The sequence below is a fragment of the Pseudophryne corroboree genome, chromosome 1 (genome assembly GCF_028390025.1).
Source record: "Pseudophryne corroboree isolate aPseCor3 chromosome 1, aPseCor3.hap2, whole genome shotgun sequence".
NCBI lineage: Eukaryota > Metazoa > Chordata > Amphibia > Anura > Myobatrachidae > Pseudophryne > Pseudophryne corroboree.
This window is the reverse complement of record NC_086444.1, coordinates 606654433-606666713: the sequence shown is the minus strand read 5'-3', so window position 1 is coordinate 606666713 and position 12281 is coordinate 606654433. Positions and strand designations below refer to the sequence as shown.

Here is a 12281-nt window from a genome sequence, read left to right as displayed (position 1 = left end):
ACCCAGTCTCCAGTTGCTGTATTTGTTTAATCTCTGGACACCCAGGCGTGTGATCTCTTCAATTTATATACTGAATACATGGATCTACTCTGCTGGTCAGTGGAGCAGCTTGGGGTGCAGGGATAGGCATGTGTGGGTGCTGCTGTTTCTGGGAGTCTATGGGTATGATGTATAATGTGTTCATTACTGCTTTATATTTGCATTTTTGGTAAGGAGTAGTGTGGGTGGGGGATCTGTTTAACCTGGTAGGTCTCTTACTTGACAGTGACTAGTATTTATTTTTTGTAAACCACAGAAATGTAACAGTAATAATGTAAAATTCCAGCAAGTTCTTTGGCTGAGAAAGGGTTGAAACACAATTGCTATGTTACACTGTGTAGTTATGTCAGCTTTACTGCTCTTTTTGTAGGAAATGCATTGAGCCCACTCCCAACAGGATGGGGGTGGGGAATGAACTGTGCTCCCCCCTCCATGCCCCCCCCCCCTGTAATGTTCTCCAGTTTTATAGAACTTACCCCTTGTAGATACTGTGACAACTAGATCTCACTGAATATTATGCGAGGTCAGTGAGTGCACTGTGTAGAAGTTGTGTAACTTTCTTTGTGTGTGTGTGTGTGTGTGTGTGCCTCATAAAGACGTTATGTGGGTATTTTTTGTCGTCTGTCATAGAGATTGTGTATATATGTATCAGGCTAGCTCACGCATGCACTGGGAAATTAAGTAAATACATGAAAACGAATACATGCTTTTGTCATTTTAGCAATACAATCCATTGCACTGATTGTCTTCGTGCATGAGAAACAGGGCATGTTGTGTCGTAAAATGTTTGAATAGAATAGTGTGAAAGAGCCCACAAGATACCAGTCCTTTTTTGGTGATATTCAGACATTAGTAGATTAAGTTTAATCCTTTTTTCTTTTTGCACCTCTGAAGGTGTTTTATTTTATTTTTATTTTTTTTTGGGGGGGGGGGGGGGGGGGGTTTCTCCCTGTGAGCTCACTTGCTGCAAAATTTGTATGAAGGTCAAAATATTAATTTCCAGGTTTATCATTTTTATTTTCATTAATCACAAAATACAGTGCAGAAATTAGGTATTTTTATTAACCAGTATTAATAATAGTATAAAAAAATAGTATTCTTGGTTTCCCTTAAACAAAAACAGTACAATTTTTTTTTTTTTTTTTTCATGAGCAGAATAGAACCCCAGGTTTAGCAATGTCCTCCTATACCAGTTTTTGGGGTCATTGCTCAACTTTTAAAATTGAAAGTACATACTGTAGGCCTGAGTTGCAATGTGCTAGATCGTTGTGACTTCTGAGCAACCATCAAATAAGTGCAGTTAGACAGTCATTTGGCAATCTTTACACCATGTAGATGGCAGCATTATTTTGTTCCATGCTGTGGAAGATGCTGGTGTGAGTGAATCTGTAAATGTTTCCCAGTTTATGTAACCATCATACTGTTTCAAACACAAAAATTGGTATACTGATTACATATGGGGTGATTCAATTTTTTTTTTCACGCCCGACCTCCCATCTAAAGTGACAGGAGACTGTGGAAAAACGGATATACCCAACTAAAGTTCTTGCGCGACTTAAAGTGCTACTTGGGCGCCCAAACAACTGACTTTTAGCACGTTTCAGCTCGCCACCTCCGCAGGGGGTGAGGTGAAATGCCGGCGCCGGCAGCTGTTCGCGCCCGAACAGTGCAACAAATGACTTGATCTGTCGGACCCTCAGTACTGACAGCTGCTGCTGAAAACAATTGAAGTACCCCCCAAAGTCTGTACAGCGCTGCATAATATGATTGGCAATACAAAAATAACAATTATAATAGTGACATTTTCTGTATTTCGAATTCTTATATTTTTTATTTTTTAAGATCACCACTTTCTATCCATTTAACTGCATTTGCTGAGTATGCTCAGTGCAAAGACCATTCTGTAATAACAGAAATTCTCTGCTATTTTCAGTGTAGACAATTTAAGTAAACAGTGCCCTTTTAGTTTGCCTTTTAAAGTTCATGACTTTGCTGGAAAATTGGCAGTGTGCAGTGTACAACCTCTATATTTTTATGAACATGCCATGCTGTCCTGTCATTTATGGAATAAAACAATGGTACTCACTCTCGCCAACAGCTATTCTTTAGTTATTGAGCGGAATGTTTGGGGATTTTTTTTAACTTTCGTACCACCAAGGGGTAGATTTATTAAAGCTTTTTAAACAGACAAGTGGTGGTGTTGCCAATAGCAACTAGTCAGGTTCTGTCTATCTGGTTGTTATGGTCAACATCAAGTCTGTTTTAGAAGCTTTAGTAAATCTACCCCCGTGTCTTATGGCTGATACGGTGGACGGACAACACAGCGGTGCGGGGGTGATGACGACTAGAGTGAAGTTTCTTCACTCCCTGATGTCACCCGGCCCCATACCCTTGCATGCTAATATGGACGAGATTGTCCATATTGGCTTGCAGGCATAAACGAGCTGGCACCAATGATGGAGCGCGGGGCCGCACATCGTTCATCGTTGGTGCCTCCACACTAAAAGATGTGAACAATTTCTAGTTCATTACTGAACAAGATTGTTCATATCGGCCGCACACATCGGCAAGTGTGTAGGGCCCATTACTGGTCACTGTGGAAGCTAAAGAGCTAAGCAGGGAAATCCCTGATATGTCACTGTGCTCCTGCAGACAAAAACATAATCATTTTAATTCAGTTAGAATTTGCTTGTGCATTTTTTTTTTTTTTTTTTTATAGGGGAGGGGGGTTCCAGTGCTTGTATGTAATGGTCACCTAATTCTTTTGTTTACTTTTCCGCTGTTGCAGAGTTCTGGCTGCATTGGCATGGTTAGCCATAAGCCTAATTTGGAACAGAACAGTCTTCACTCTGGCACTTCGTAGAAAAAAGCCAGAGACTTTGCCATGCAGAACATCCAAATGTACCGAAGCTGAGCCATCATTGCTGTCCGATTGCTGGACTGCTGTACTCCACAAGTCTCTATCAGCAAGCTTGAATTCGCTCAGAAGGTGGAGGAGGCAGCACACGGCCCCTCTCGCCCGCTTCATCGCGCTATGAAGCTGCAGGCGGTGATGGAGACGCTTCAGCGCCAGCAGCGGGCGCGATTGCAGCAGGAACTGGAATCAAGGCAGGTACAGCAGAATTCTGTGGGTGCTCCTCCCGATGTGGGTTATCCTGCTAATGGTACTGAAGATGCAGAACCAGAAACTTTGAAAATACAGCGAGCACAGGCGGCAGCATTGGCTGCCATGAGGGCGGCTGCTGCAGGTCTCAGTCAACATCCAAGCCCAGCTGCTTCTGAGGAGGAAGATGATGGAGAGAGCATGCCATCTGAGGATGAAAGAGAGAGGGATGGGGAAAGTGAACATTACCGAGACATGGGATCGGATGAAGAGGATGATCTGTGAGTGCTTGCTTAGACACTGTTTTAGTCATTTATATGGTATCTGTACCCAAATTGCCCATTTCCATAAGTAAATGGGCAACTAAATGAAAAAATAATTGATAAAATTATTTATTATACACACTGATCAGCCAAACAGTATGAAATCTTGGAGGGTGATAAGTGGAGAGAAATAAAGTGACAGGAGCTGAGTGCTTGGTACTTTATCTCGCTCCAAGGTTTGATGCATCTTCCCCATAACGTTAAAATCACCTGTTTAATATTGTATAGGTTCCCCTTTGTGCTGCCAATGGGATATGGACTATAGGTCTACAATATTTCGGGTTGAGTCCATATGGTCGACATCCGTTATGTTGACATGGTCAAAAGGTCGACCGGTTCAAATGTTTTTTTCCCATCCTCGACTATCCATGTTACAAATAACCTCTAGCATAATTTTTTAGTAACCTTGTGTCGAGTGGTGCGAGACACTGTGCCCGAAGCATGGCGAGCGAAACGTTTCTACAAATGGTGGTCCCAGAAGGAAAAACTATCCACACTAACCCCAAAAATGCAAAAAAAAAGTGTTAACCTTGTCTCCATGTCCACCTAATGCCTGTTGACCATATGGGGTCAACCTAGACATTGTAGATCTTGTAAATCACACCTGTTGCCAGTACAGCTCTGACCCATCGAGGCATGGACTCCACAAGAAGGTGTCCTTTTGTATCTGCCACCAAGATATTAGCAGCAGATCCTTTAAGTCTTGCAAGTTACTTGGTGAGACCTCCATCGTCTTGTTCCTCCAATCGTTCCTGAACAGTGTTTGCAGTGTGGCAGGGCTCAGTATCCTGCTGAACTAGGCCACTGCCATCAGAGAATAACATTACTATCGGTGCACTTAGGGCCTAACTCAACATGGATCGCAAAAGCAAAATCTTTCTCTAATGGGCAAAACCATGTGCAGTGCAGGTGGGGTAGATGTAAAATGTGCAGAGAGATTTCGATTTGGGTGGGTTATATTGTTTCTGTGCAGAATAAATACTGGCTGCTTTATTTTTACACTGCAATTTTGATGTCCGTTTGAACACACCCCACCCAAATCGAACTGTCTCTGCACCTGTTACATCTGCCCCACCTGCTCTGCACATAGTTTGCCCATTAGAGAAAGATTTTGCTTTTGCCAACCATGCTACATTAGGCCCTGAGTCTGCACAGAAGTGTTTAAGTAAGTGGTATGTAACATCCACATTAATATTAGGACCCAAGGTTTCTCAGCAGAACATTTCCAGAGCATCACATTGCTTCCGCCTGCTTGCCTTCTTCCCATAGTCAGACCAGGCCACTTCCATTGCTCCATGGTCCATCGGACAGGTAACAGTATGGGCACTGACCTGTCTGTGGCTATGCAGCCAAATACACTGCAAGCACTGTGTGTTTAGACACCGGTCTACCATAGCCATTAACTTTATCAGCAATTTGTGTTACAGTAGCTCTTCTGTGAGATCGAACCAGATGGGCTAGCCTTCATTTCCCACATGCATCAGTAAGCCTTAGGTACCCATGACCCTGATGCCAGTCCTTCCTTGGGCCATTTTTGGTGGGTACCACTGCATACCGGGAATACTCCACAAGACCTACCATTATGGAGATGCTCGAACCCAGTCATCTAGTCATTACAATTTGGCTTTGTCAAAGTCTCCCAGATTCTTACGCTTGCCCATATTTCCTGCTTCCAACATACCAGCCTCAGGAACAGAGTGTTCACTTGCTGCTTAATATATCCCTCCCCAACACAGGTGCCATTGTAATGAGATAAACAATGTTATTCACGCTACCTGTCAGTGGTTATGGCTGATCGGTGTATATACTGTATGTTTATATCCCATTCTCTGGTCTCCTGCAGCATCCAGGTCCTCTTTCTTACGATGAGTCTGTCCATGCTGACATATGCAGTGATTACAAGACAGTCACCACTAGTTACCTGACAAACATCAAGCTATTGTGTTGTGGTATTCTGTTGGCTGCTGCTTCACACTTTCATGAATTCTGTTTATAGTGTGGCAGGAGATGCCCAATAGGGAAGTTTATTTGCTGGATCACGATCTAGCAACCACGTCTCTTGACAGGTTCACCATGGCTCAGAGGAATCATACTGATGTCTGTGTTAAGTTCATTTGTATATGTGATTTGTTTTTATCTTTTTTGTTTGTTTTAGAACTTATTTTATTATGTAGTAAACTAAATTAATTAGCAAGGCACTGGATAGACCCTTTAAACAAGTGGTTCATTACATTAAAATGCTTTTGTGCTCTCTTATGCGCTGTATTTGAGAGAGGTAATGATTAGTGCCCCTTGTATGACCTAGTGACATGGTGTGTGTGCCAGAAGCTGACAGCAGGCCTGCAAATGTTGGCAGCTAGTCAGAGTGGTTAGAAACCTCAGACAGACATGAGCATTTTGAAGTGGCTGCTTCTGTGTGCCAGGTTACGCATTGCAAAACGTCATTTGTGAAGACACAGACAAGCTGGTATCAGACCTGCAACAGCAAGCGTGTGTATTAACCCCTTGCCAATGTGTTGCCTCACTACCTCCATTCCTTACCAAAATGGCTTGTAGTACTACAGGTTTTATATTGCAAACAGTTCAATTAAATGGTATCCGGTCCTCAGGTCTATCTATCTATCTATCTATCTATCTATCTATCTATCTATCTATCTATCTATCTATCTATCTATCTATCTATCTATCTATCTATCTATCTATCTATCTATCTATCTATCTATCTTTACCGTTTTCATACTTTTCGATCCGTGTGGACTACGATTGGGAATGGTAACCTGTGCCGAGCACAGTGGTAGCGGAGTGAGGCACTTTGGCCGAAGCTCGCTCGCCATGGGAGGGGACACGGTGCATGAATTGGGGTTCCTGGTCACTTTACCAAGAAAACACACAAAAAATACATAAAAAAACTCATGTTGAACTTTTTCCATGTCGACCTAATCACTGTCCACCAATAGTGGTCGACCTAATGACTGTCGACCCAATAATCCACACATCAATTAAATATATGGCAAATTTTCTTGTCTCATTTTTGCATCACGATAATTTTAGTGTACTGGCTATTTTTGCTGTTAATTGATTTCGTAATTTTGTTTTAGCAAAGATATATCACTGTTTTACATAGCATATGTGCTGAGTTTTGTACCTTTTTTTTTTTTTTTTTTTTTTTTTTTTCCTATTTTGTTGTGTGTATCTATATCTGTTTCGTTGTTGTTGTTTTTTCCCTGAAGTTATTGAAAAACATTGGGTCAAGGGTTTTCAAATAACCTACTGCTCAACTAAGCAGTGTATCCGTCCAGTGTGTGACCTAAATTAAGTAGTTCTGGTTAAAGACACTGCCCTCCTGATCTTTTCTGAGCTGCTACCATCTATTTCTTTTAGAAAGGGGAAATGGGATGAGGATGATTTTGAGGAGGAAGAGGATTATGAAGATATGGAGGAGGGACTTGATGTGGCAGAAGCCAACAGACATGGTAAAGGTTCAGCCTTGCCCCCAAAGCATCCTGCCCAGCAGGCCTTACCGTCCCAACGCCCATTGGGGGGAGCAGAGCGTCCAGGATTGCCCCAGAATGCACATCCTCCAATTCAGGACCATGGGGATTGGACATATGAGGAGCAGTTCAAGCAGGTGTGTAATTGTATTAGTGTGTTATGTGAAAGATGCACTTTGTGTGATGGCAACCTAAGATCAAATTTTGGGGATATTATGTTAATGTGCTCCAAGTCTGTGTTGTGCAAAATGTCCATAGAATTTACACTAAATGGGCTGTGCAGTTTGTTTAAATGCAAGGCAAGGCTGTAACTATGGGCCAATGTGTCGTTCCTTGGGGTTTTGTGGCTCAGTCGCCCACAAATTTTAACCCCTGGATCCAGAGAAAGTGCTCTGACTTGCTTTTTGCTTGTCAACTCTGTCACTTTCCCAGGAGCGCCCAGATCCTTAGCTACAGTACACGTTGTAAAATATATATAACAATTTGATAATTTTTTTGTATAAAAGTCTATTTAAAAAAAATAAAATCTTGAGTGGCATTGTTGGTGTTGTCTTAGGTTTCACCTCCCCATAAAACTTTGGCCAAACAACAAATACCCTACTTTTGCCTAGGAATGAAGGGCCAGATTCAGACCTGATCACTGCTGTGTGTTTTCGCACAGCAGGCGATTATCAAACTACTGCGCATGCACTTCAATGCACACGCGCATCACCAAACAGCGACAGGATGGTGCAAAAATGTAGATCGCACGGCTGTTCGCAAGGTCATTGACAGGAAGAGGACGTTTGTGGGTGGTAACTGACCGCTTCCTGGGAGTGTCAGAAAAACGCAGGCGTACCTGAGCGTTTTCAGGGTGGATGTGTGACGCCAGCTCCAGCCCTGATCAGCCTGTTTGGATCACACTATAGGAGTAAGTCCTGGGCTACGCACACACTGCATAGTATGGAAAAAACATTCGGTGGTGAGTGTGATGCAAACGGTTTTGCAGCTGTTCAATGACTGAGGGGAATTTTCGCACAGAGTACACATGCATTTGCACACTTGCACGGGGCGAATTTTCACCCCCCCTGGGCGGCGACTACCTGATCACAGGACAGTGTAATTTGCAGCACAGCGATCAGGTCTGAATTAGGCCCAAAATCCGATTTGCACTGACTGAAACTACAAGAAGCTTGTGTCTTCTGCTTAGCAGGAAACAATGCCTATATTTGCACAAGTACACGTTTAACATCCGTCTAGGTTGTATAGAGTAGCCTATGCTGCCAACAGTTCTTTTTTTTTATTTTTTTATTCATATGAATAAGACACGTAATTAGACACCTGTGTTAATAACCTGTTTGTAGCCTAGTGATGTTCTACTGTGTATGCTGTAGGGTTTGTTTATCAATGTACATTGTAAACACGCTGTAACCAGTTTCTCGCATTTATTAGTTTGGTTGCTGAGAGATACTGCACGTCTTTCTCTGTGTGACATCAAGGGTTAACTTTCCTTAGCATTTCTTCTATTACGGATTTGAAGGAACACTTGGCCACACACATAGTTATCCTGTTGTTGGACCTGTTCCTCAGGGTCTATGTGAGTTTGGTCTCTCATATTGCAGCGTTACAATCATTCAGTAGTTGAGCTCTATTTATACCTGCCACAATGCCCGATTGAGCACATATTGGGCAATTACAGTAATGGCAACATCGCATATTTTTTCTCGCACACCGTAGAGGAGTACTTTCGATGCTGGCAGGATGCAATATGCTGCTCTGGAAGAGCACACTGGGGTCGATTCAATTCAGCAACAGTTGAATAGAGCCGGGAATTAGCTCCCGGCGCTATTCAATACAGCGACTAGGTACCCTCAGTTGTCGGGAATTCTTCTCTCAGCCCCGGGGGGTGAGAGAAGAAAACCGACAAAAGAGCGGCCACGCGGCAGGCGCGAGGCTGATTCTGTCGGGAATCGGCATCGCCGCGGGTAGTTAAGTCGGAGAATGCTCGTTCTCCCGACAAAACAACCAGTTAAGTCGGCGAGAACGGGCATTCTCCGACTTAACTTTAGCTGAATTGAATAGCGTCGGGTAATTATGTGATTTGGTGATTTTTCCGTAACCATTAACTGGTAGACTTTTTCAGTGCGCTGAAAATACTGGCTGTTGGTCTTGATTATTTTATTTTTTAATGATCAATTTTGGCTAGTACAGTCCTAGGTTTGAACCTGTTCTTATTATTGATCAAATGTATTAGACTTGTCAAGCTAAAAGGTAGCACATGTGAAATATAGTTTTAAAGTGATGCATAATGAGTGTGATTCAATTGATCTTTTGCACCTGACCTCCCGTCTAAAGTGACAGAAGATCGCAAGGCAGTATTCAAATGTTTGTTTGTTTTTTCATTCACATCATGCACAAACCGGATTTAGTTGCGTGAAGCGATTAAACACGTCTAAACTAATGGGCTCAACACGAAAAGTGTTGTAATGCCCAAACAGCCAACTTCTCACACATATCAGTTCGCCACTTCAGGAGACAACGAGCTGAAACTAGTGCACCTGCAGCTATCTCAATCGAATTGCTCAGTCAGGTGCCACCTAATTAGCGCAGCCACCAAAAAAACAATTGAATTGCTCCCTATATGTTTAGTAGGAGATCCCCATATGTTATGTTACTATGGCATAATTGTGTATTATGTATATTTAAAATAATACATCCCGATCTCCCGTCACTTGATGGGATATCGGCCACACATAAACACCTGACCTGCCCCCTTTGTTTGCTCTCTTGGATGGTTGGTTTCAGTCTGATGTGTGGACCCTTTTGTCAGATTGGTTAATTAAAGCTCAGCTGTGAAATTAGTTTGTAGTTTAAAATTACTGTTGTAGATTTTAGTTTAGTATTTTTTTTTATTTTTTTACTTTATCTTGCAACTTCTCCACACTGATTTAGCATTAACCTACATTGAATTGTTTTCAGGCAACATTCTATTCAGTTACTATGAAATTTGATTGATTTATTTTTCTGTAGAATTGTCTCGCATTGTCACACTGTCATTCTGCCTAGCAGCAGGTATTGCGTGACTAGATCCTTGTTTATATCACACTGCTTCCCCTCTCCTCCCCTGATAATGATTCTCTGTGGGTTTTTTCTCTCGCTTCCTGTAGTGGGGGAGGGAGCAGGGTGTGACACTGCAGGGTGGGCATGAGGGGAGGGGGTATCTGGAGGTGCGTGTCAATATAGTATTAGGCTCAGAGGGAGAGCCTATTTCTGTAGCCCTTTGCAAAGGACATTTTGGACATGAGACATGATGGGGCAGCTGTGCATAGTTACATTTAATGAACACTGTTTCGGTACACATACTGTTCCAAAAATTGCATGGGAAAATAAGATGTTTATATTGTAATGACAGTAGGTCACTTGAGAAAAAGGATTCTTTCAAAGGGTTAAATTAGAGATATGCACAAGATGAAACAGTTTTTAGGGAGCATGATTGTTGTAGAGTGTGTGAACTTTTTGCAAAGGTTATTACAATGGTCTAAAACTGACCACATATTCAATCCAGTTAGATGATGCAGCGTTTCAGAGCTGACACTTGCACCGCATCTCGTGGCCCGATTTCAACCCGCCTTCACGCAAAAGTGAAGTTTTGCAGGAGTTCGGGCTGCCGTAAAGTGCAGCTGTTGAGAAATTTGCACCTAATTGGATTGCCCTTATAAAATATGTATTGCACCACAGGTCTTGCTGAAACCGCTCACTGTGTCCCACTAAACAAGACTATTTTTACACTGAATTGCTCTGCTGAGTGGTTGTACTGACAAGTGAATTTGTATACAAAGGTGATTTTGATTTTAATGCCCCTCTGTAGTCTAAAGAACTGCCAAGGGGAGTATCATTATCGTGACACTGGCAAAGTGTGTGTCACTCTTTTGTAGTTATGTGTAATACTAGGGGAATATGCTGGGTTTGTATTTAAACAATTAGCTGTATTTCTTAAATTATTATTTTTTTTTCATGTGTATTAATGTCGGGAAGCAAAATATCTATAACTATATGCATGCAATCTAGAGTTTCAACTTAATTCTGGGTACACACCTGAGCAGCCCAGTGGCCCAACCTGCTGACCGAGTAACGGGTTTTGGTACGCCATACACATTTACCAATCTGTTGTTCGTTATGTCTGGCCAGACATCACAACAGGACAGGCATTTATATTTGCCCACCCAATTGTAATGTCCTGGTCGGTGGTTACTACAGCTGCATAACTGGTCGGTTGACGGGTCCGCCCATATAGACATTCAGATACACAGATCTATCTGCATCAGCAGTGCAGTGGCGGCACAAGGTGGGTGCGGCCGCATCCGTGTGTCACCTGCTGAGGGCAGACACCAAAATGCTGGCTCCATAAGAGGAGGCAGGTGCTGCACTGTAGCATTACGTGCAGCACCCAGCTCCTGTCACAGCGTAGTAGCCGGCACTGCAGCCATAGCAGTCTCCGGAGGTAGTCCACATCTCCCGGACCCCTGAGTGACATGAACCCTACACACCTATGTGGATGGACGCTGAACTGTCGTGCCGGGTATCACTTTGGTAACTGACGCCTCTGCGGCTGTTCTGCAGGCCCGGCACAATATGTCTGTAAACAACATTGTTCAGACATCGGGTGTACACACTAGCGATATATCGTTTAATTTGACCAATGAGATACTGCATAGTGTGTCTCCAGCATAAGGCAATGTTTATTATAAACTGTGGCCATTTAAACGGTTTATGGGAATAGTGCAAATCCAAATTGTTACCTGGCTGTAAACTTAATGCTACAGTGTAAAGGCCCATACACACTGGGCGATTTTGTGCTGAAAGCAGCTCACTTTTGGTGTGTTTAGCTGCTTTCAGCTCAAAGCTGCCCAGTGTGTATGTACAAGCGGTGACCGCTGATGCGCGCTCCCTCTTCATCGCTGACGGTAATACCAGTAGATAAACGGCGGGGTGAGCGGCTTTCCATAGTGTCCTGCTATGGAAAGCCGTTCACCCCCGCTGACACCGCTGGGCAGGGGGGAAAAGCGCTCCGTGTGTATGCACCTTAACTATTGTCATTTTGTGTTAAACATTGGGAAAATGTAACTAGTATCCCATGTATTTAACCCATTTATTGCTAAACAAAGAAAGTATTCAATAAATGTGTTCTGTGGGTTGGTACGGCATGGTATTTTGGCTGTAAATTGAGAGGTGATAGATGGTAAAGAAGAGCTTATTTAAGTAATCTTCTATCATGTAACTTTTCACGGTTTGTGGTAGTATGGTAAGGACCTAGCTGTTACAGGTGCACACATCTTTCTGTCTGTC

At 42.8% G+C, this 12281-nt stretch overlaps 1 protein-coding gene across 4 annotated transcripts in view; it reads left to right on the top strand.

The window, feature by feature from the left end:
- Positions 1–12281, top strand: part of ARID3A (AT-rich interaction domain 3A) — a 100588-nt gene that overhangs the window by 2796 nt on the left and 85511 nt on the right. For 3 of the 4 annotated variants that reach the window (XM_063914373.1, XM_063914371.1, XM_063914374.1), the window contains exons 2-3: positions 2828–3423; positions 6847–7093. In XM_063914373.1, coding sequence (XP_063770443.1) covers positions 3074–3423; positions 6847–7093 — 597 coding nt within the window. In that variant the 5' untranslated portion in view covers positions 2828–3073. Of the gene's footprint in view, positions 1–12; positions 96–2827; positions 3424–6846; positions 7094–12281 lie in introns of those variants that run through there. The other variant, XM_063914372.1, reaches the window with a different exon arrangement.